This window comes from Musca domestica, unplaced genomic scaffold (assembly GCF_030504385.1).
Source record: "Musca domestica strain aabys unplaced genomic scaffold, Musca_domestica.polishedcontigs.V.1.1 58, whole genome shotgun sequence".
Classification (NCBI taxonomy): domain Eukaryota; kingdom Metazoa; phylum Arthropoda; class Insecta; order Diptera; family Muscidae; genus Musca; species Musca domestica.
This window is the reverse complement of record NW_026712360.1, coordinates 3262415-3281086: the sequence shown is the minus strand read 5'-3', so window position 1 is coordinate 3281086 and position 18672 is coordinate 3262415. Positions and strand designations below refer to the sequence as shown.

The window sequence follows — 18672 nt, the reverse complement described above, 5'->3', positions numbered from 1 at the left end:
TTTATGATTGGCGATATCACTATTATTAGTGAATTACGATATTGATTTCAAATACTTTATAGGGCTATTTTGATAATGGGGATTGTTTGGGTACGAAAATTATATGAATTTGTGTGGGATTTTATCTTAAAATTATTTACCAATTGGCAGTATAACGCATTGATAACGAGAATTAAATTTCAATTGTAGTTGCCTAAAAGTATGCTTTGAAATTTGTTGAGTAATGTAGGAAACACATAATGAAGAGACTTTGGTGTTTTTTAAATGAATGTGGCATGATTATGGATATTTTTATTGCATTATGGGGTACTCCATAGAATGTTCTTAGTTTTTTGTTTGTAATTCCTCCCCCTTGCCTCTTCCCCTTTTCATAGTGCAGGGTTGTAGTCATATATAAGAAAATTTGGAATTATGTATAAGTGAATGAGAAACCTTTGAACTTTTTGAAGCAAAATCTAAAAAGCAATGTCTAAAGACGGTTCACTCAAGGTATCGTGCCATTCCCAAGGCTACGATAGTGAGGTGGAATTATCCATTCATCGAAATTTTGTATTTTTGCCGTATTTGAGAACATGAAAATTAGAGCTCCAAAATGTGTACTCGGTAATACAAGGTGGCGCAAAAATAAACTTCCGTTGATTTTTGGCTGTAATTTAAAAAAAATGAATGGAGAATCTTGGGGATTAATTTTTTTCGTCTTTTAGTTTCTTTTTTTTTACATCAATTCAAGAAAATTATGTAAAAAAATTATGATCTTCTGTCTGTCCGTCTTTCTTTTGTAATCTCGCTATCTTTCGAACGAATTGAGATAGAAGGCTAAAATTTTGCATACATGCCTAGTTTATCAGTAGGCAGGTTAAGTTTGTAAATGGGCCATGTCGGTGTACGTTTTCGTATGGCCCCCCATATAACGGTACCTCCCGATATTCGGTATTTTCATGATGTTAGCGACATTATTTGCCGGAATTATTTAAAATTTCATATTTGAAGTTCGTAACGGGTACTACAGCCTATGAAAAAAAATTTTGTATGCAGGTCCAAGTCTTCGTATAGCCTCCATATAAAGGTAACTCCCGATATTCGGTATTTTGATGATTTCAACAACATTATTCACCGGAATCGTTTCAAATTTCATACTGGAAGATACCAATGGGCACTACAGCCTATGGCAAAAATTTTCATATGCAGGTCCAAGTCTTCGTATAGCCCCCATATAACGGTACCTCCCGATATTATTCACCGGAATCGTTTCAAATTTTGTATTGAAAGATCTTAATTGGTACCATAACTTACGGCAAAACAATTTGTATGCAGGTCCACATATAGCCTCCATATGACGGTACCTCCCGATACTTTATCATAATTTTTGCGACATTATTCACCGTAATTGTAACAAATTTCGTATTTGAAATTCGTAATGGGCACTACAGCCTATGACAAAAAATTTCGTATGCAGGTCCACGTCTTCGTATATATATTACGGTTTTCATTTAAGTGGTAGTTTTCGTATTTGGCTTAACTCTAGTTTAGTAAAAATTCTTCAAAATTTTCGAAATTTTTTCCAGTGGTAGGTATTTTTACCCTGATTCCGGGAAACTATTATTTTCTTGGTGGACGGACCCGGGACCCCAAAGTCCGGGTTCAGGACCCCGACTAGACCCCGATCCAATTATCCGATATATACAATATAGTCAAATTATCGATTTTTTGGACCCATATTTTTTATAAAACCCCCAAAATGTTCAAAAAGGGCCCCTAATGGGGGTCGACAAAATTGATGGCAGTTTATAGCTGATACTCTCACCTTTCCAAAATGCTACAATACCTATATTGTCTATATCGGGTAATTGGGTCCGGGTCCAGGCCGGGTCTTAAGCCCTGACTTTGGAATCAAAAATCTGGGATCCCGGGTCCGTCCCCAAGAAAAAAATAGTTTCCCGGAATCAGGGTAAAAATACCTACCTCTGGGAAAAAATCGAAGAGTTTTTACTAAACTAGAGTTGTTCATCGGATTTTTTTTTGAAGTTTTTCAATTTCCTTAGAAGTGGTAAAGGGCATTAAAAATTCGGATCGGCCGAACATAGCTGCTTTTTTACTTGTTTAATTTAATCTTTTGATTTCGAACAACATTTACAATCCTTAAAACTACAGCTGCTAATCAGCTGATCTGCTTACAGATGATCAATATTAAGGTAGTTCGCATTCATTCATTTATCGTTTGTGATAACATCACACTTACACCTCCACATTTAGATGTTTGAGCAAATTCTTTTGGCATATTGGAATTAGGCTCTGTATATCTGTACTTATGATAATGATCTGCGTAAAATTTTCTACTGACCTTTGTAAGGAAAATCTGTAGATTTTTCCACAGAAAAAAAAAACAGAAAAATTTCATTTGCCAAATCGGTAATGGCAACCCTTTTTTTAATATTGGAAGGCATATTCAAATAATTTTTAAAATTATAATTTAAAAAAATGAAAATGCAGAAGTAAAGGTGAGAGTACATAAAACGCTTTTTTGACTGGCATCGGCTGGCGTCTTCGAAAAAAAGCAAAGAAGCGTAGGGCCAAAATCGATCTATATTAACCTAAAACTCCTTTATTCCTCTACGAAGAAGCCAGCCGATGACTTATGCCAGACAAAAAAAAACCCCTTCATGTACTCTTCCCTTTAGGCTGGCCTCTCCGTAAAAAAAACAATGGAGATTTGGGTTGACTTCAAGTGAGAGTACATAAAATACTTTTTTTGACAGAGAAAAGAGCGTAAGGCCAAAATCGAACTAAGTCAACCTAAAACTTCTTTGTTCCTCTATGTGATCTTATCTTTGGTTCAATCTTGGCCCATAATTTACCCTTTTTTTCTTTTGTGAAAATGCCAATCGATGACTTAAGTCAGTTAAAAAATAACGGTTTATGTATTCTTGCCTTAAATCCTGATTCGCGTTAATTGAATCGAACAATTCTTTGTTGCATGCACAAATAAGGGACTCTTGAAATCCCTTGATTAAATATTCCAAACATTCACCTATTTTTGCAATCTCCCGCCAATCTTCTGCTCTCCTGCTCAACCGCAATTAATACCCTTGTCTAGACAAAAAAAAAATCTCCAAAAATTAGCTGTAAATCAAAAAAAACCTTTATTAACTTTTTTCAATTTTTTCGTTGGCAAAAATTTATCAATTTCCCTTAGCATTGGTTTCAATCCACGACCTAAAATAGGCCACATTGGCATAGACGCCCGGATATTCAGGGCGAGCACAACCCGTACCCCATGAAACAATGCCAATCAGTGTATCGTTGCTTATCAATGGACCACCAGAATCATTTTGACAGGCATCTCGACCGCCACCCACAACACCGGCACACAGCATGTCCTCGGTGATGCGTCCAAAGCCGTAGGCATCATTGCACACCTCATGATCGATTACCTTTACCTCGGCTTCTTGTAATTTCAGCGAATTCATGCCACCCTCCGATGTGGTGCCCCAACCGGTAACCAAAGCTGTGGCCCCGATTTTGGTTGGCTGCTTTGCCAAAACAGCAGCATCGATGTTGACACCATTCAGCACAATAGGGGTGGCCAAATGCAGTAGGGCCACATCGTTTTCCGTCAGGGCTGGATTGTAGTTTTCATGCAGCACTATACGCTCAACGAGAGCAACAATACCATCCGAACCGGAACGATTATCGGTACCGGCAACCACAATGAACTCATGCACCTCACGTTTGTGGACACAATGGGCTGCCGTTAGAATGGTATTGGCATTGTAAATGACACCGCCACAGCCATGCAGGAAGGTGCATTCATCGCAGCTCTTGTAACGCAATGACACCTGATGTGGATGTTTGGCAATGGTCACCTCACGACCTCCAATGATACGACCCGTGTTGGTCAATGGAGCAGCAGCCTCAATGCCAGCAGCGACAATGGCCAGTAGCAATACCGCCAATCTAAACATATTCAAGTTTAATTTATTACTGATTGAGAAGTGGGAATTTTCGGCAAAGCGGCATATTTATGCGACGTCAAACTTATCAATCGATATGGCATGGGGATTTAAGATAGCCGATAAGGAGGTTGTATTATTGTTTTTAATCATTTTACTACCGGGCGAAGAAGTTTTTTTTTGGGCTGTTGAATTCTTTCGAAGTACACGGAGGAAATTTATATGCAGGGTAAATATTTAAAAAGAAAATTGAAAGTTCTTCTGAGAAATATTCCATTAAAACCATAATTTTTATTTATACCGACACCAAAATATGCGTTTTACGAAGAGATGTCATTGATTTGACATGAAGTTGAGAGAATTGACAATTTTACTAATGTGTTCCGCTGCTATATGTTCGGTGTTAATGAGACTTTAATCTTTATAGGCATGAATAATAATTTTTGAAAGTTTTTTTTTTTCTAAACAATTAGATTTTGGACCATTGAAAAATTCCAAATTATTTAAATCTTTGATATTTTCCCTTTTTTGAAAATTTTTTTCAATACAGCATCATATGATCAGTTCTGATATTCTTTTATAATTTAATTATCTCATCAACTATTTTTAGGACTGGCCACGTGAGGAAATCAATTTTACTGCTGTACAGTTTATGTATGACAAATAATATCTTGGCATGTGAACATGCCTTAGGTCGTTTTTTTACCCAATGTCACCGTCACAAAATAGGGTAAACAAAATCGATTATTTGCCACATTTTAACTTAATTTCTTGAGTTTATTTTATTTTATGAAAAAGTGAAATGGAAAATAATAATTTTTGAAAGTTTTTTTTCTAAACAATTAGATTTTGGGCTATTGAAAAATTCCAAATTATTTAAATCTTTGATATTTTCGCATTTTTGAAAAAATGTTTTTCAATACAGCATCATATGATCAGTTCTCATATTCTTTTTTCAATTTAATTATCTCATCAACTATTTTTAGTACCGATCACGTGAGGAAATCAATTTTACTGCTCTACAGATAATATCTTGCCATGTGAACATGCCTTAGTTCGTTTTTTTACCCAATGTCACCGTCACAAAGTAGGGTACACAAAATCGATTATTTGCCACATTTTAACATAATTTCTTGAGTTTGGAGAATGATATCAATGGAAAATGAATTCTTTTATTTTATGAAAAAGTGAAAAGGAAAATATTTCCTTATTCAATTTTTTAATTTTCATTCAATATTTCTTTAAAAAAATAAATTTCACATTTTTATAAAACATTTTTTTATTTAAATCTAAAACATCCGATTATTTTTTCACATTTGCCTCAATTGTTTGCAATATCCATTCCCTGAGGTACGGCACATTGGCATAGACACCGGGAAAATCAGGCAAAGCACAGCTGCGACCCCACGAAACAATACCCGTCAATTTGCCCTGCACCAAGAGGGGACCTCCCGAATCACCTTGGCAGGCATCTTTGCCGCCGACACCTTCAACGCCAGCACAAAGCATTGCATCGGTAATGCGTCCCGGGCCATAACTAACAGCATAAGCCGCATCACAACGTTCATTTTCCACAATGGGCACGTCGACAGCCAAAAGCGTATCTGAAGCTGAGCCGGCAGGAGCAGTGGTGCCCCAGCCGCTGATAACAGATTTTGAGCCCTGTACCGGAACATTTTTGGCCAGTTCAACAGCGGCCATGGTTACACCATTCAATGGCAATGGTGTGGCCAGGAATAGCAGGGCTACATCATTGTTTGTTATGGAGGAATTATAGCTCTCATGCTGGACAATTTTCTCCACACGTGCCACAAAGCCATCGCTGCCCGCACGATTTACAGTTCCAGCCACAACTATGAAATTTTTCGCCTTACGATTATTCACACAATGGGCAGCGGTGACAATGACATCTTCACGGACAATACTGCCACCGCACATATGGGCATATTGCCATGAAGAGAGGAGTTTATGTCTCAGCGACACCTGATGGGGATGACGTGTTATGTCCACTGCATAGCCGCCAACAATGCGTCCATTTTCGGAGAGTTTGGATTCGGGGGCTTCTTGTTGCAGCGGTTGGGCCGCTGCATAGACTATAAGGATTGCAAGTAGGAAACCAATGAAATTATGGGAGTAAAAATTGTCCATTTTGATCGTGTAATTTACGCAGAGATACTAAACCTCTGTTAGCTGGAGGCTAAGGGTTTTATAGCGGACCATAGATAGGGATTTTATGGCCCAGGGTAATAAGAGATAAACCTCACATTTAATTATCGTCGATGGCCGTAAAACGATAACCATAAATCGGTGTGATTTATTGACAAAAATATACGGAATAAAGAAATCTAGAAAATCATGGGATCTGTAGGAATTCATCACCAGTAAAGAAAATGAAATAACAACAAAAAAGGAAGAAAACACAGGAACTAGTTCAGATTATGAACACTTATTCATTCTACGGAACTAGTTTTGTTCATAGAGTCATTTGACGCTCCCGCAAACAATAGATGTTCCAAACAGTTTTAAGAGTTCACCGGAACTCGTGGGGTTCAATAGAATTCCAAGAGCCTACAAACGAATCTGGATCTCAGAGGGCTTCACTGTGCAATATAGAAAATCATGGCTTCCGTGAAACTTTATATGTAAAGAAAATAAAAAAGGATATCGAACAGGTCATAAGAACTAGTTCAGATCATGGTTTAGTTTATGGGAACTCGTTCAGTACGCAATAACTCGTTCAGTACACAAAAACTTGTTCAGTTTTGGTGGAGTTCACAGGAACACTTGACATTAACTTGAGCTTATGCAATTCCTGACATCTATTGTGTTCATTGGAACTCTAGGAGCTTGTAGGAACTCACACAAACTGGTTTAGTTCACAGGAACTGGTTGAGTTGACAGGAACTCGTAAATATTAAAGAAACTAAAAATAACAAAGGAAATCGAACTGCTCACAAGAACAAGTTCAGATCATGGGAACATGTTTAGTTTATAGGAACTCGTTCAGTTCACAATAACTTGTTCAGTTCTAGTGGAGTTCATAGGAACTGGTGTAGTTTACAAGAGGTCAAGGAATTATCTGGTGTTCATTGGAACTCTTGGAGCTCATTGAGCTCTCAGAAACTCATTGAGTTCACATGAACTGGAATAGTTTACAGGAACTGGTTGAGAAACTAAAAATAAAAACGAAAATCGAACAGTTCACTAGAACTAGTTCAGTTCATGCGGAACTTTTTTGGTTCACTGGAACGCATGCAGTTCATGCAACTCGTTCAGTTAACAAACACCCCTTTAAGTTTATGCAACTCGTTTTTTAATAGGAACTTTCAGCGCTCACACAAACAATAGAAGTTCAAAACAGTTTTGGGAGTTCACAGGAACTCGTGGAGTTCAATAGAACTCCAAGAGTTTACAATCGAACTGGTGTTGTTCATATGAACTGGTATAGTCTACAGGAACTCACCGAAATTCATGGGAACTCCTGATATTCATTTGAACTGAAGGAATTTCTGAGGTCTCCGGTGTTCTTTGGGATTGTAGGTGTTTGTAGGAACTATAAGAGCTCATAAGATCCCTATGGATTTTTTATAATATTTATAGCAACCGGTAAGGTTTATCGAAACTGGTGGAGTTCACAGGAACTCGTGGGATTTTCTGAGTTCACAAGGTCTTGTAGAGTCCCCAGGAACTGCTAGAGTTCACAGGGACTGGTAAATTTCAAAGGAACTTGTTGAGTTCACAGGAACTCATTGCGTTCACAGGACCTCGCAGAGCTCACATACATTCAAGAAACTCGAAGAAACTCCAAATGCTGGGAAGATCATAAAACTCGAGGAGTTCATGGGAACGTCATATAACTGTAAGAGTTCATAGTATGTTAAGGAGTTCATGGGAACTGTAGATGCCCAAAAAGAACTTGTGGAGTTCATGGGGATTCGTGTAAGTCACCAGAAGCTTTTTAGGGACTCGTGGAATAAATAATTAATTGTGGAGTTGGGAATAAGAAACTTGTGAGTCTCTTAAGGTGAGAGTACATAAAACGCTATTTTGACAAGTATAAGTCATTGGCAGGCCTCCTCGTAGGGGAACAAAGGAGTTTTTGCTTGACTTAGTTCGATTTTGGTCCTACGCTCCTTTATTATTTTCCAAAGAAGCCAGCCGATGACTTAAACCAGTCAAAAATGTTTTTTATGTGTTCTCACCTTTAGAAACTTTTGAAGTTTATAGAGCAGGGTTCAAAGGAACTCTAACCGAACGAACAAGTGAAGTTCAAAAGAACGGTAACAGTCTAAATGCACACTAGGAGTTCACAACAATTTTAGGAATTCCACAAACTCCGAGAGTTTTAAAGAAGTTCTGCAGTTCGTCGGAGTACTAGGAGTTCGAAGCGCTACTAGGACTTCGTAAGAACCCTCAAAGGAACTTGTGACGTTCAAAGGAACTCTTGGGGTTCAAAGGAGCTCTAGGAGTTCATCATATCAATGTTGGGGCATGGGAGGTCATGAAATTCACTTCTTAGACTTCCTGGGAATTCGTCGAGTTCGTTGGAACTGTAGAAATTTAATGTAACTCATGGAGCTTATGGATACTCGTGTGGATAATGGAAACTGCAGGGAAGCACAGGACCTGATGAAGCTTTCAGAAAAGAAAAATAAATGAAGAAGGTTTATAGGGACTGAAGCAATGAAGTTCTAGGTCTCCAATTTTCCTAGAGGGTTTTTGGGTATTTTCAAGGAGTTGACAGTATATTTTTCCACTACCTCCTTGATTTTTTTTTTCGCAGTGCAATCGTTGTCAGTACACAATCTTTGGTTCTCCATAACAAACCATTAAATATTATTAACGACCCATATTAAATAATAAACGAAACGTCCATCATGGTAGCTTATCATTTTACGACCATAAGTGTTCAGCCACTGATAAACCCAACACACAAACAGCAAAAACAAAAATTACACAAAGCTACGCCAATGATTTCGCCCAAAAATATGTTAAAAAAAATTTCATTTATTTTTGCAAATATTTAATTTAAACATTGGCAGCAACATTCTCCAAAATCCACTCTCTCAAATAGGGCACATTGGCATAGACTCCAGGATAATCGGGCAAAGCACAGCTACGGCCCCACGAAACAATGCCGGCCAATTTGCCATTCACCAAAAGCGGACCACCGGAATCACCCTGGCAGGCATCTTTGCCACCGACACCCTCAACTCCGGCACACAACATGGCATCAGTAATACGTCCTGGACCATAGGCAGCATCGCAGCGTTCATTATCAACAATGGGTACATCGACAGCCAACAGCTGATTGGAGGAAACACCACCCGAGGATGTGGTACCCCAACCGCTTATTGTGCACTTGGAACCATGTACCGGAACTTCGCTGGCCAATTCAATGGGAGCCATTTTAATGCCATCCAGAGGCAATGGAGTAGCAAGGAACATCAGGGCCACATCATTGTCGGTCACGGATGAATTGTATTTCTCGTGCATCACGATTTTCTTTACGCGCGACACAGCACCATCGACGCCATTACGGGTACTGGTACCGGCCACAATTATGAAATTTTCCGCCACCCGTCCATTGACACAATGAGCTGCGGTCACAATGACATCGGCCTTGTAAATACTACCGCCACAGCTGTGCGTGTAGGTACAGTCTTCACAACTCTTGCGCCTCATCGAAATCTGATGCGGATGTTTGGTAATATCCACGGCATAGCCACCAACAATGCGACCATCCTGATTTACATTGGGCGCCAGTTCCTCATCCTTAAGGGGTTGTCCCACAACCACATGGGCCAAAATGGTCAAGAGTAAAATATTGCAAACCGACAACTTCGACATTCTGTTCTCAGTTAGCCGCACAGCCAGACTAAATTCCCGGCAGATTTGTATCAATGGTTTTATAGCAAACTTTTTCTGATTTATTAACCCACAATCATATCAGAGATAATCAAATGCTGTACGCACGATAAGAAAAATATGTGTGTGTGTGTGAGTGATGAATGAGGAGAACGGGTCAGGGTGAAGTTACAATCGATAAGAGACAGAGGGGAATTAGTGGTAGAAACCATGTCTTCTTAGGCATGTTACGGAGTTTCTCAAAAAGTTCAAGGAAGAAAATTTTGATATTTTATTTTATTTATTCGGAATTCATATGAGTTTTGAAGTAGCATAAGAACTAAAAAAGATAACACTTAAATCTCTGGGGAATTGCAAAGTTAAAGACGAAGAAAGTTCTATGAGTTTCCCACGTAAAATTGTCCAAGCTTCCGGAATTTCTCTAAATTTAAGAGTCTCATAAAAATTCGTTAATTTCCTTCAGAGAATTTCTATAATTCAATGCTAGACTCTCTGGGAAAGTCAATTAGTTCGAAAGTTTGGAGAATCTTAAGAACTCACACTTTTCTGACGAACTCTCAAACTTTTCCGAACTCTCAGGTCTCTTATAAACCGCAAGACTTCCTTAAAGCTCTCCAGGCTCTTAAGAATTTTTTTACTTCTTTAAAACCCCCATCCAAGTTGTTCTAATCATTTCAAATATTCTCTATGCTTTAAGAGCTTTACTAAATGTCTATACATTTAAAAAGTTCCTGACAGTCCTAAGTATCCCAAAGTAACTAAGCACCGAGGAGTTCATGGGAAGCTCAAATCAATTCTAAGCTTTTTTAAAGGTCATTAAGTTACTAGGTAGTCCGAGATTCTATGGGAAATCTGGGGAATCTGAGGAACTCCCATTCTTTCTAGGAACTCACAAACTTCCGAAAAACTCCCAGACGTCTTACAAACTATTGCCAGATATCCTTAGAGTTCCTGAGAAATCCGAAAGTTCTTAAGAAGTCTGGGGAATCATAAGAACGCGCAGTCTTTCCTGGAACTCACAGGCTACATAAGAACTCCCAGACCTCCTATGAACTACTGCAGACATCCTAAGAGCCCCCAGACTTTCTCAGAACTTTAACAACATTAATACTTTCTAAGAACTTCCAGATTTCATAGGAATTTCCCGACAGTCCTAAGTATCCCAAAGTAACTAAGCACCGAGGAGTTCATGGGAAGCTCAAATCAATTCTAAGCTTTTTTGAGAGGTCATTAAGTTACTAGGAAGTCCGAGAGTCTATAGGCAATCTGGCAAATCAGAGGAACTCCCATTCTTTCTAGGAACTCACAAACTTCCGAAGAACTCCCAAACGTCCTACAAACTATTGCCATATACCCTAAGAGTTCCTGGGAAGTCCGAAAGTTTATAGGAAGTCTGGGGACTCATAAGAACTCCCAGTCTTTCCTGGAACTCAGAGACTACAGAAGAACTCCCAAACCTCTTTGAACTACTGCCAGACATCCTAAGAGCTCCCAGGCTTTCTCAGAACTTCAACAACTTTAATACTTTCTAAGAACTTCCAGAGTTCATAGGAACTTCCTCAAGTTACTAAGCGTGGGAATCAATTTTATGCTTTCTTGGGAAGTCATAGAGTTCCTAGGAAGTCCAAGAGTTCATAGGAAGTCTGGGGGGAACTCCCAAATACTTTCAGACCTCCTATGAACTATCAGATATTCTTAGAGCTCCTCAAATCCTTAAAAACTCCCTGACATAAAAACATCCATCCAAACATTCTAAGAGCTCCCAGACTTTCTTGGAACTTCCATAACTCCCTTTCCTACAAAAAACTCCCAGAGTTCAAAAGAACTCCCCGAATTTCTTAGAACTTCTAGGCTTCCGTTGGACACCCAAACTTTTTAAGTTCCCATTGACTTCAAAAGAAACATCCAGACTTCTTCACAGTTCATAGTTTCCTGGACTACTGCTAACCTGCAAAACTTTCTTATAAAGTTTTCCCTAAAGTTTTTAAGCCGAGAAAATAGAAGGTCTATGAACTACTAGACTTTCTTAGAGCTCCTTAACTCCTTAACAACTTCCTAACTGTAGAAAACCCCTAACATCCCCAGACATCCTAAGAGCTCCCAGACTTTAACAGAACTTCCAAAATACTTTTTCCAACTAAGAACTAACAGAGTTCTTAAAAAATCCCTGAATTTCTTAGAACTCCTGGGCTTCCGTTGGACACCCAAACTTTTTAAGATACCGTTGACTTCAAAGGAATTCTCAGACTTCTTCACAGCTCCTAGTATCCTCGACAACTGCCAACCTGCGAGACTTTCTTTAAACATTCCCCCTCCCTAAAGTTCCTAAGACCTACTATGTGCTTCCAGTTTTTCCTAGAGCTACTTCTTCTTCTTATAACATTCGCTCTCCCTAAAGTTTTTTAGCTTTCGTTGGAAGCCCAGAAGAACCCCCAGATCTACCATGTACTTAGATTAGATTTTAGATTTTCCTAGAGCTATCTTAACTCCTTAAGAACTTCCTTACTTTTAAAAAAGCCTTCTTCATCCCAAGAAATCCCAGGCGTCCTAAGAACTCCCAGACATTCTCATAGCTTACACAACTCTCTTTCCTACTAAGAACTACCAGTGTGTATAAGATCTCCCTAAATTTCTTAGAACTCCTAGGCTTCCGTTGGACATGCAAAATTTTTAAGATGCCCTTGACCTCCAAGAAATTCTCAGATTTCTTCACAGCTCCTCGACAATTCCCAACCTGCCAGACCTTCTTATAATTTTCTTAGCTTTCTAAGTACTTCCGGATTTCAGAAGAAGCCTAGACTTCTTAAATACTCCCAGATTTTTTTATAAACCCAAATTTCCTAAAAAATCTCAAGAAAATCTCTGATTTTTAAAGAACTTCTAAACTTTTTTCCAGACTTCTTAGGACTCCCTGACTTCTATGGAACTCGCGAACTTTTACAGAGCTCCCAGTCTCTCTCAGGCTCCCTAAAAACTCAAGGACTTCTCTCAAACTTTTCTCATGAATTGCGAGGCTTCGCTGAAACTGTGTTGGAGCATTGAATATTTTTTGTTTTTTTTTTCGTCTTTCCCAAGTATTTTCCGATCAGATAATCGAGATCTCTTTTTTTCCAAAAATTCCTAATTATATTGAATACTTTATTACTAAAAATAAACTACCACAAAGTCTTTTAATTATTTTAATTTTTTTACGAATTGGCAGCCACATTTTCCAATATCCAATCCCTCAAATATGGTACGCTTGCATAGACCCCAGGATAATCGGCCAAGGCACAGCTACGACCCCACGAAACAATACCAGTCAACTTGCCATTTACCAAAAGTGGGCCACCGGAATCGCCCTGGCAGGCATCCTTACCACCGGTACCCTCGACACCGGCGCACAACATGGCATCGGTGATACGTCCTGGACCATAGGTAACAGCATACGCAGCATCGCAACGATTATTTTCCACAATTGGCACATCGACAGCCAACAATTGATTTGAAGCAAAACCACCCGCGGTAGTTGTACCCCAACCGCTTATTGTAGACTTGGAACCCTTCGACGGAACTTCTGTGGCCAATTCAATGGGCGCCATGGTGAAGCCATTCAATGGCAAAGGGTGTGACAAAATCATCAAAGCCACATCATTATCATAGACGGAAGCGTTATAGTTCTCGTGCATAATAATCTTATCGACACGCGACACGGCACCATCCACGCCATTACGGGTACTTGTGCCTGCCACAATTATGAAATTATCCGCCACACGTCCATTGACACAATGCGCCGCCGTCACAATGACCTTCGCATTGTAAATACTGCCGCCACAGGTGTGTGAGAAGGCACAATCGTCACAGCTCTTACGCCGCATCGATACCTGATGGGGATGGCGGGTAATATCCACAGCATAGCCACCCACAATACGTCCATCGAGTCTCAGCGATGGTTCGATATCCTCATCCTGAATGGGTTTGCCAGCTACCAGGGCAGATGCCAAGAAAAAAAGAACCAAACCACCAATATTTGCCATGTGTCCGTGTGCTGCAAGGTAAACAGTCGAACTAAATCTTTCCCAATTCCGTATCAATAATTTTATAGAAAATTTGCCGATTTTCCCTGAGATAATCATATCACCAGCTGTAAATTCTGGCCGAAATCTAAACAGTGATAAGGTCAATATAGTTTTTTTTGCGAAATCTAATAGCTTGATTTGGATTTTGTTTTAATAGGAATTAGAATTGAAATCTTAAACCTCAAGATAGCTAACAAAACATTCTTAAGGCGAGAATACATAAAACGCTTTTTTGACTGTCCTAAGTCATTGGCTGGCTTCTTCGTAGAGAAACAAATGAGTTTTAGGTTGACCTAGTTCGATTTTGGCCCTACGCTCCTTTGTCACCTTTAGGTATCACAGAGTTTGCAACGTTTACGAGCTCGCCAATTTAAAGGAGGTCAACGCTTTCTTGAAAAAAATTCTAACTTATTAACATTACCTAGCTTCCTAAAGGGCTGCCTGGAATCGTTGGATCTTAAGACTGATTAACCCATTGCACAATGAATGGAATGTGGTATAACTTTGAAAAAGTTGCCAGAAAGGAAGTCTACCCAAGCTACAATGAAGTCATGGTAGGGCAAGTTACAAGTAAAGAGACCTACCTGTATGGATTCTAGTGTCAAAATTACTATCCAAACAAACACAACCTAACGAACTTTCAATGCGAAATTTACAACAATTCCGGCGGATAATGTCGCTAAAATTACCAAAATACCGAATTTAAGGAGGTACTGTTATATAAGGGCTATACGAAGACCTGGACCTTCATATGCAAATTTCGGTCATATGATGTTGTAACCATGAGAAAATTCGAATTCCAATTTTGAAACATTTCCAGTGAAAAGTGTAACACAAATCATCATCAAAATGCCGAATATCTAGGTGGTACAGTCATATGGGGACTATAACAAAACTTAGACCTACATTGACAGTTCTATGCATGTATGTGTCTTACATAGAAGGCTTTTTAATGAGAACGTTAAAGGACCTCTATCTATTGAAGATGTCCTAAAGCTCCTTTATCCCTTTGAGCCTTTTTTCCCATATAAAGGGCTAAAAAACCTATGGGAAGAATTTTATGCCAAGAAATGCTATTGGAAGGTTTGTTGAAGGCCCTCATTAAAGGATAATATATAAATTATCTGAATAAGGGCTTTATAAGGTATCTAGGGCTATCTAAAGAATATCCTCTATTCATTGAAGACATCTTAAAGGAACTCTTCGCAAAAGTCTCATTGAAGATCATCTTTTCAATATATTTTTTTTTAAAAATCTTCCATTCATAGATGGTGTTCCAGGAGACTCTTCGTTTAGAAAAAATCTCGTCAGGCCCACCTTAGGAGACTTTATTGTCTAGAAAAAAATCTGTTGACGAAAAAGTCTTTCAGGTGGGCCTGAGAAGACTCTTTAGTCTAGGAAAAATTTCGTCAGGTCCAACTGAGAAGAGAAAATCTCGTCAGATCCACCTGAGGATACTTTTCGTCTAGAAAAATCTTGTCAGATCCAATTTGGAAGGCTTTTTCGTCTAGAAAAATCTCCCTCAGGTCCTCCTGAGGAGAATTTTTTTCGTAGAGAAAAAAATCTAATCAGGTCTCCAAAGTCTACTCCTTTCCATAGAAAGCCTTTTAATAACCTGCTACACAGAGGACCATTAAGGACCTCTATCTATCAAAGATGTCCTGTGGTTCCTTTAGCCCATTTAATGTACTTTGACAATAAAATACATACTTTTGGTCTTCTATTCAAAGAAAACCTGAATTAAGACCATTCAAGGATAAATGTTTCGAGGTGTTACAAACGGAATGACAAACTTAATATACTCTCCATACTATGGTGGAGGGTATAAAAATAAAACTAAAATAAATTGTAACATGAATTAGCCATTTGGCAAAAATCGACCTAGGTAACCCTAGACAACACCACTCAGCAACTAAAAACGCTCCAAATCACTTTAAAAGAGTTTTGGGGCCTGTTACCAAATCCCGGAATGTTGATTAACTTAACACGAATTCTCGGTACTTACGAATATTGAGAGTATTCATCAGCTTCCTAAGAGCACCAAGATTTTTGAAAAAAAAAATCGTTTGCGTCCAGTATGGCATTATCAGGAACGTAACCTCATAAAAGTCCATAGTATTCATGGTTAAATGGTTTTAAGAACTAAGCTAACGTTTTCAGAACTTTTTCTTCTTCTCTGAACCGTACCGGCAAAAATCGACCTAGGTAACCCTAGCCAACACCACTCAGCAACTAAAAACGCTCCAAATCACTTTAAAAGAGTTTTTGGGGCGTGTTACCAAATCCCGGAATCTTAAATGTTGACTAACTAAACACGAATTCTCGGTGCTTACGAATATTGAGAATATTCATCAGCCTCCTAAGAGCACCAAGATTTTTGAAGAAAAAAAAATCCGTTTGCATCCAGTATGGCATTATCAGGAACGTAACCTCATAAAAGTCCATGGTATTCATGGTAAAATGGTTTTAAGAACTAAGCTAACGTTTTCAGAACTTTTTCTTACCGAAATATTAAATTTTGAAAACTATACGGTTCAGAGAACTTTACAATTATTTAAGGTATTGACTGACTCCCTTAGAACATTCACAACGTATTGAGATATTTTCTAGGATCTTGTTGCAGTTCTAACCACTGTTCACCTTCAATTACAAGCCATTTAGATCCACTTCATGGACTTTAGTGCAAATGCATCGACAAATGCAGTATTAAAGATACCTACCACTTGTAATGTCCAACCACACAACCACCACAAATCCACTTCTCACAAAATACCCCCCTGATAAGATAATATTTTGGCCCCATTTTCTGGATATAAAAGCAATAGTTCTGGTTGGCGAAATCAATAGTTCCACTCTTATCCAGACAACAATTAACCATGTTACGTTTGCTAGCTACTTTCGCCCTGGTGGCCGGCACCTTTGGCGCTGTTTTGCCAGATGACATGGATGGACGCATTGTAAATGGTGTTGACACAACCATTGAACAACATCCCTATCAGGTATCGCTTCAGACCAATAGCGGCTCACATTTCTGTGGTGGTTCGATTATCAGCGAAGATGTGGTTGTAACGGCTGCCCACTGCATGCAAAGCTATTCGGCTTCCCAGTTTAAGGTGCGCCTGGGCTCCACCAATTACAGCCAAGGTGGTGATTTGGTTGGTGTGAAGTCCTTCAAATTCCACGAAGGTTACAATCCCAAGACCATGGTTAATGACATTGCTGTCATCAAGTTGGCCACGCCGGTGAGAGAATCTGCGCATGTTCGTTATGTCCAATTGGCCAATAAGACACCGGCCACTGGAACTTCAGCTGTTGTCACTGGCTGGGGTACCAAATGTTTCCTGACTTGTTCCAGCTTACCCACAACATTGCAAGAAGTGGAGGTGGATATTGTTGATGAGAAGGCTTGTGCTTCTGCGGAATTCAAATATGGTTCTCTCATTCAAGAGACCATGGTGTGTGCTTATGCCGTCAAAAAGGATGCCTGCCAAGGTGATTCGGGTGGCCCATTGGTATCGGGTGGCAAATTGGTTGGTGTTGTCTCTTGGGGTATTGGTTGCGGCAAGGAGGGCTATCCTGGTGTCTATGCTGATGTACCTTCGTTGCGTGGCTGGGTTGAAAAAACCGCCAAGGCATTGTAAATGAATGGTTATGTGAAAATTAAAAAAAAATATATATTGAACATAAATTGTGGATTTTTTTAAAACTCCTTAAAGTATGCCACGAAAAGTTTGCGTTGAATAGATTTACACAGGTAGACCAAAACCATCCCTGTAGGGAATGTTACTGACTCATTTGTCGATGGTGGGTCAAAAAATTAAAATCTCAATTTCCACCAGAAGGTGTTTGACCAGACTTTTCCATGTATTTTTCTAAAAATTGCTATTTGAAAGTCATAATGGGTTCTTGATCCCGTGACGAAAGATTGTATGTGTAGGTCCACGTTTTTGCATAGCCCCCATTTAACGATACCTTCCTTCCGATATTCGGATATTTTTTCACGGATTTATCAAAAAAATCCGTATTCGATAGCAGCTTAAGCAGTAACTTGTTCAAAACAAAGTTCCTTTTATTGCCTTAAGGAACTAGTTCCTTGGAATGGTTCAATCGATTTCAACGGTTCATATTCTGTAGCTCGTTTTTAATTTCGAAAAATCCGATAAGTTTCAATAACCTAGAAACTATTCTTGGCTATTCCACCTGATATAACTGTGAGGGTACATAAGCAGCTTGGCATCTTGACTATGTGTTTTAATGTCAAATTATAAGGGGAGTGCTGCAGAATTCGAGTGCGACTCTGGAACTCCTTTATGATGTGTCACAAAATATGTCATGCAACGACATAAAGCTGTTTATGTAGCCACACCCTAACTTCGACAACTAAAGGTGTTAACTTTTTTGGCGTCACTTTACCGAATGGCGTCTTCTTTTATTCTTCCATAAATTCTGTATATCAAATACCAATACATACACATGTAGATCTTATAATTACTTAATAACTGATATTCATTTACATAGTTGCATTTCCTTGCACCGTGGTGCCAATCTACACAATTCTACTACAAAGGTGAGAATACATTAAAGGCTTCTGTGACTGGCTTAAGTCATCGGTTAGCTTCTACGTAAAAAAGCAACGGACTCTTAGGTTAACTTAGTTAACAATTTCGAATTTCGACAAGTAATTTATACTTGTGTACCCTACGCCCCGTTCTTCATCAACGAAGAAGCCAGCCGAGGACTTGAGCCGGCCTTTTATGTATTCTCACCTTAAGCCGTTGAACGAATTGAAATTAACA

The 18672-nt window shown here is 39.0% G+C and overlaps 5 protein-coding genes across 5 annotated transcripts; 1 reads left to right on the top strand and 4 right to left on the bottom strand.

Moving 5' to 3' along the window:
• Window positions 1–3154: 3154 nt before the first annotated feature.
• Window positions 3155–4013, bottom strand: LOC131805537 (trypsin eta-like). Its single transcript, XM_059128802.1, has one exon. The coding sequence runs from the start codon at window positions 3960–3962 to the stop codon at window positions 3180–3182; it is 783 nt and encodes a 260-aa protein (XP_058984785.1). The 5' UTR covers window positions 3963–4013; the 3' UTR covers window positions 3155–3179.
• Window positions 4014–5181: 1168 nt separating this feature from the next.
• LOC101895344 (trypsin zeta-like) lies at window positions 5182–6138 on the bottom strand. Its single transcript, XM_005175086.4, has one exon. It carries the CDS (start codon window positions 6096–6098, stop codon window positions 5253–5255), a length of 846 nt encoding a protein of 281 aa, XP_005175143.2. The 5' UTR covers window positions 6099–6138; the 3' UTR covers window positions 5182–5252.
• A 2799-nt stretch (window positions 6139–8937) lies between these two features.
• Window positions 8938–9813, bottom strand: LOC131805534 (trypsin zeta-like). Its single transcript, XM_059128799.1, has one exon. It carries the CDS (start codon window positions 9798–9800, stop codon window positions 8979–8981), a length of 822 nt encoding a protein of 273 aa, XP_058984782.1. The 5' UTR covers window positions 9801–9813; the 3' UTR covers window positions 8938–8978.
• A 3177-nt stretch (window positions 9814–12990) lies between these two features.
• On the bottom strand, window positions 12991–13856 carry LOC131805533 (trypsin zeta-like). Its single transcript, XM_059128797.1, has one exon. The coding sequence runs from the start codon at window positions 13832–13834 to the stop codon at window positions 13007–13009; it is 828 nt and encodes a 275-aa protein (XP_058984780.1). The 5' UTR covers window positions 13835–13856; the 3' UTR covers window positions 12991–13006.
• Window positions 13857–16710: 2854 nt separating this feature from the next.
• Window positions 16711–17564, top strand: LOC131805543 (trypsin-like). Its single transcript, XM_059128808.1, has one exon. The coding sequence runs from the start codon at window positions 16753–16755 to the stop codon at window positions 17515–17517; it is 765 nt and encodes a 254-aa protein (XP_058984791.1). The 5' UTR covers window positions 16711–16752; the 3' UTR covers window positions 17518–17564.
• Window positions 17565–18672: the final 1108 nt, after the last annotated feature.

Excerpts from the sequence above, each read along its gene's own strand:
- LOC131805533 (XM_059128797.1), bottom strand. The coding sequence starts at position 13,834 with ATGGCAAATATTGGTGGTTTGGTTCTTTTTTTCTTGGCATCTGCCCTG.
- LOC131805543 (XM_059128808.1), top strand. The coding sequence starts at position 16,753 with ATGTTACGTTTGCTAGCTACTTTCGCCCTGGTGGCCGGCACCTTTGGC.
- LOC131805534 (XM_059128799.1), bottom strand. The coding sequence starts at position 9,800 with ATGTCGAAGTTGTCGGTTTGCAATATTTTACTCTTGACCATTTTGGCC.
- LOC101895344 (XM_005175086.4), bottom strand. The coding sequence starts at position 6,098 with ATGGACAATTTTTACTCCCATAATTTCATTGGTTTCCTACTTGCAATC.
- LOC131805537 (XM_059128802.1), bottom strand. The coding sequence starts at position 3,962 with ATGTTTAGATTGGCGGTATTGCTACTGGCCATTGTCGCTGCTGGCATT.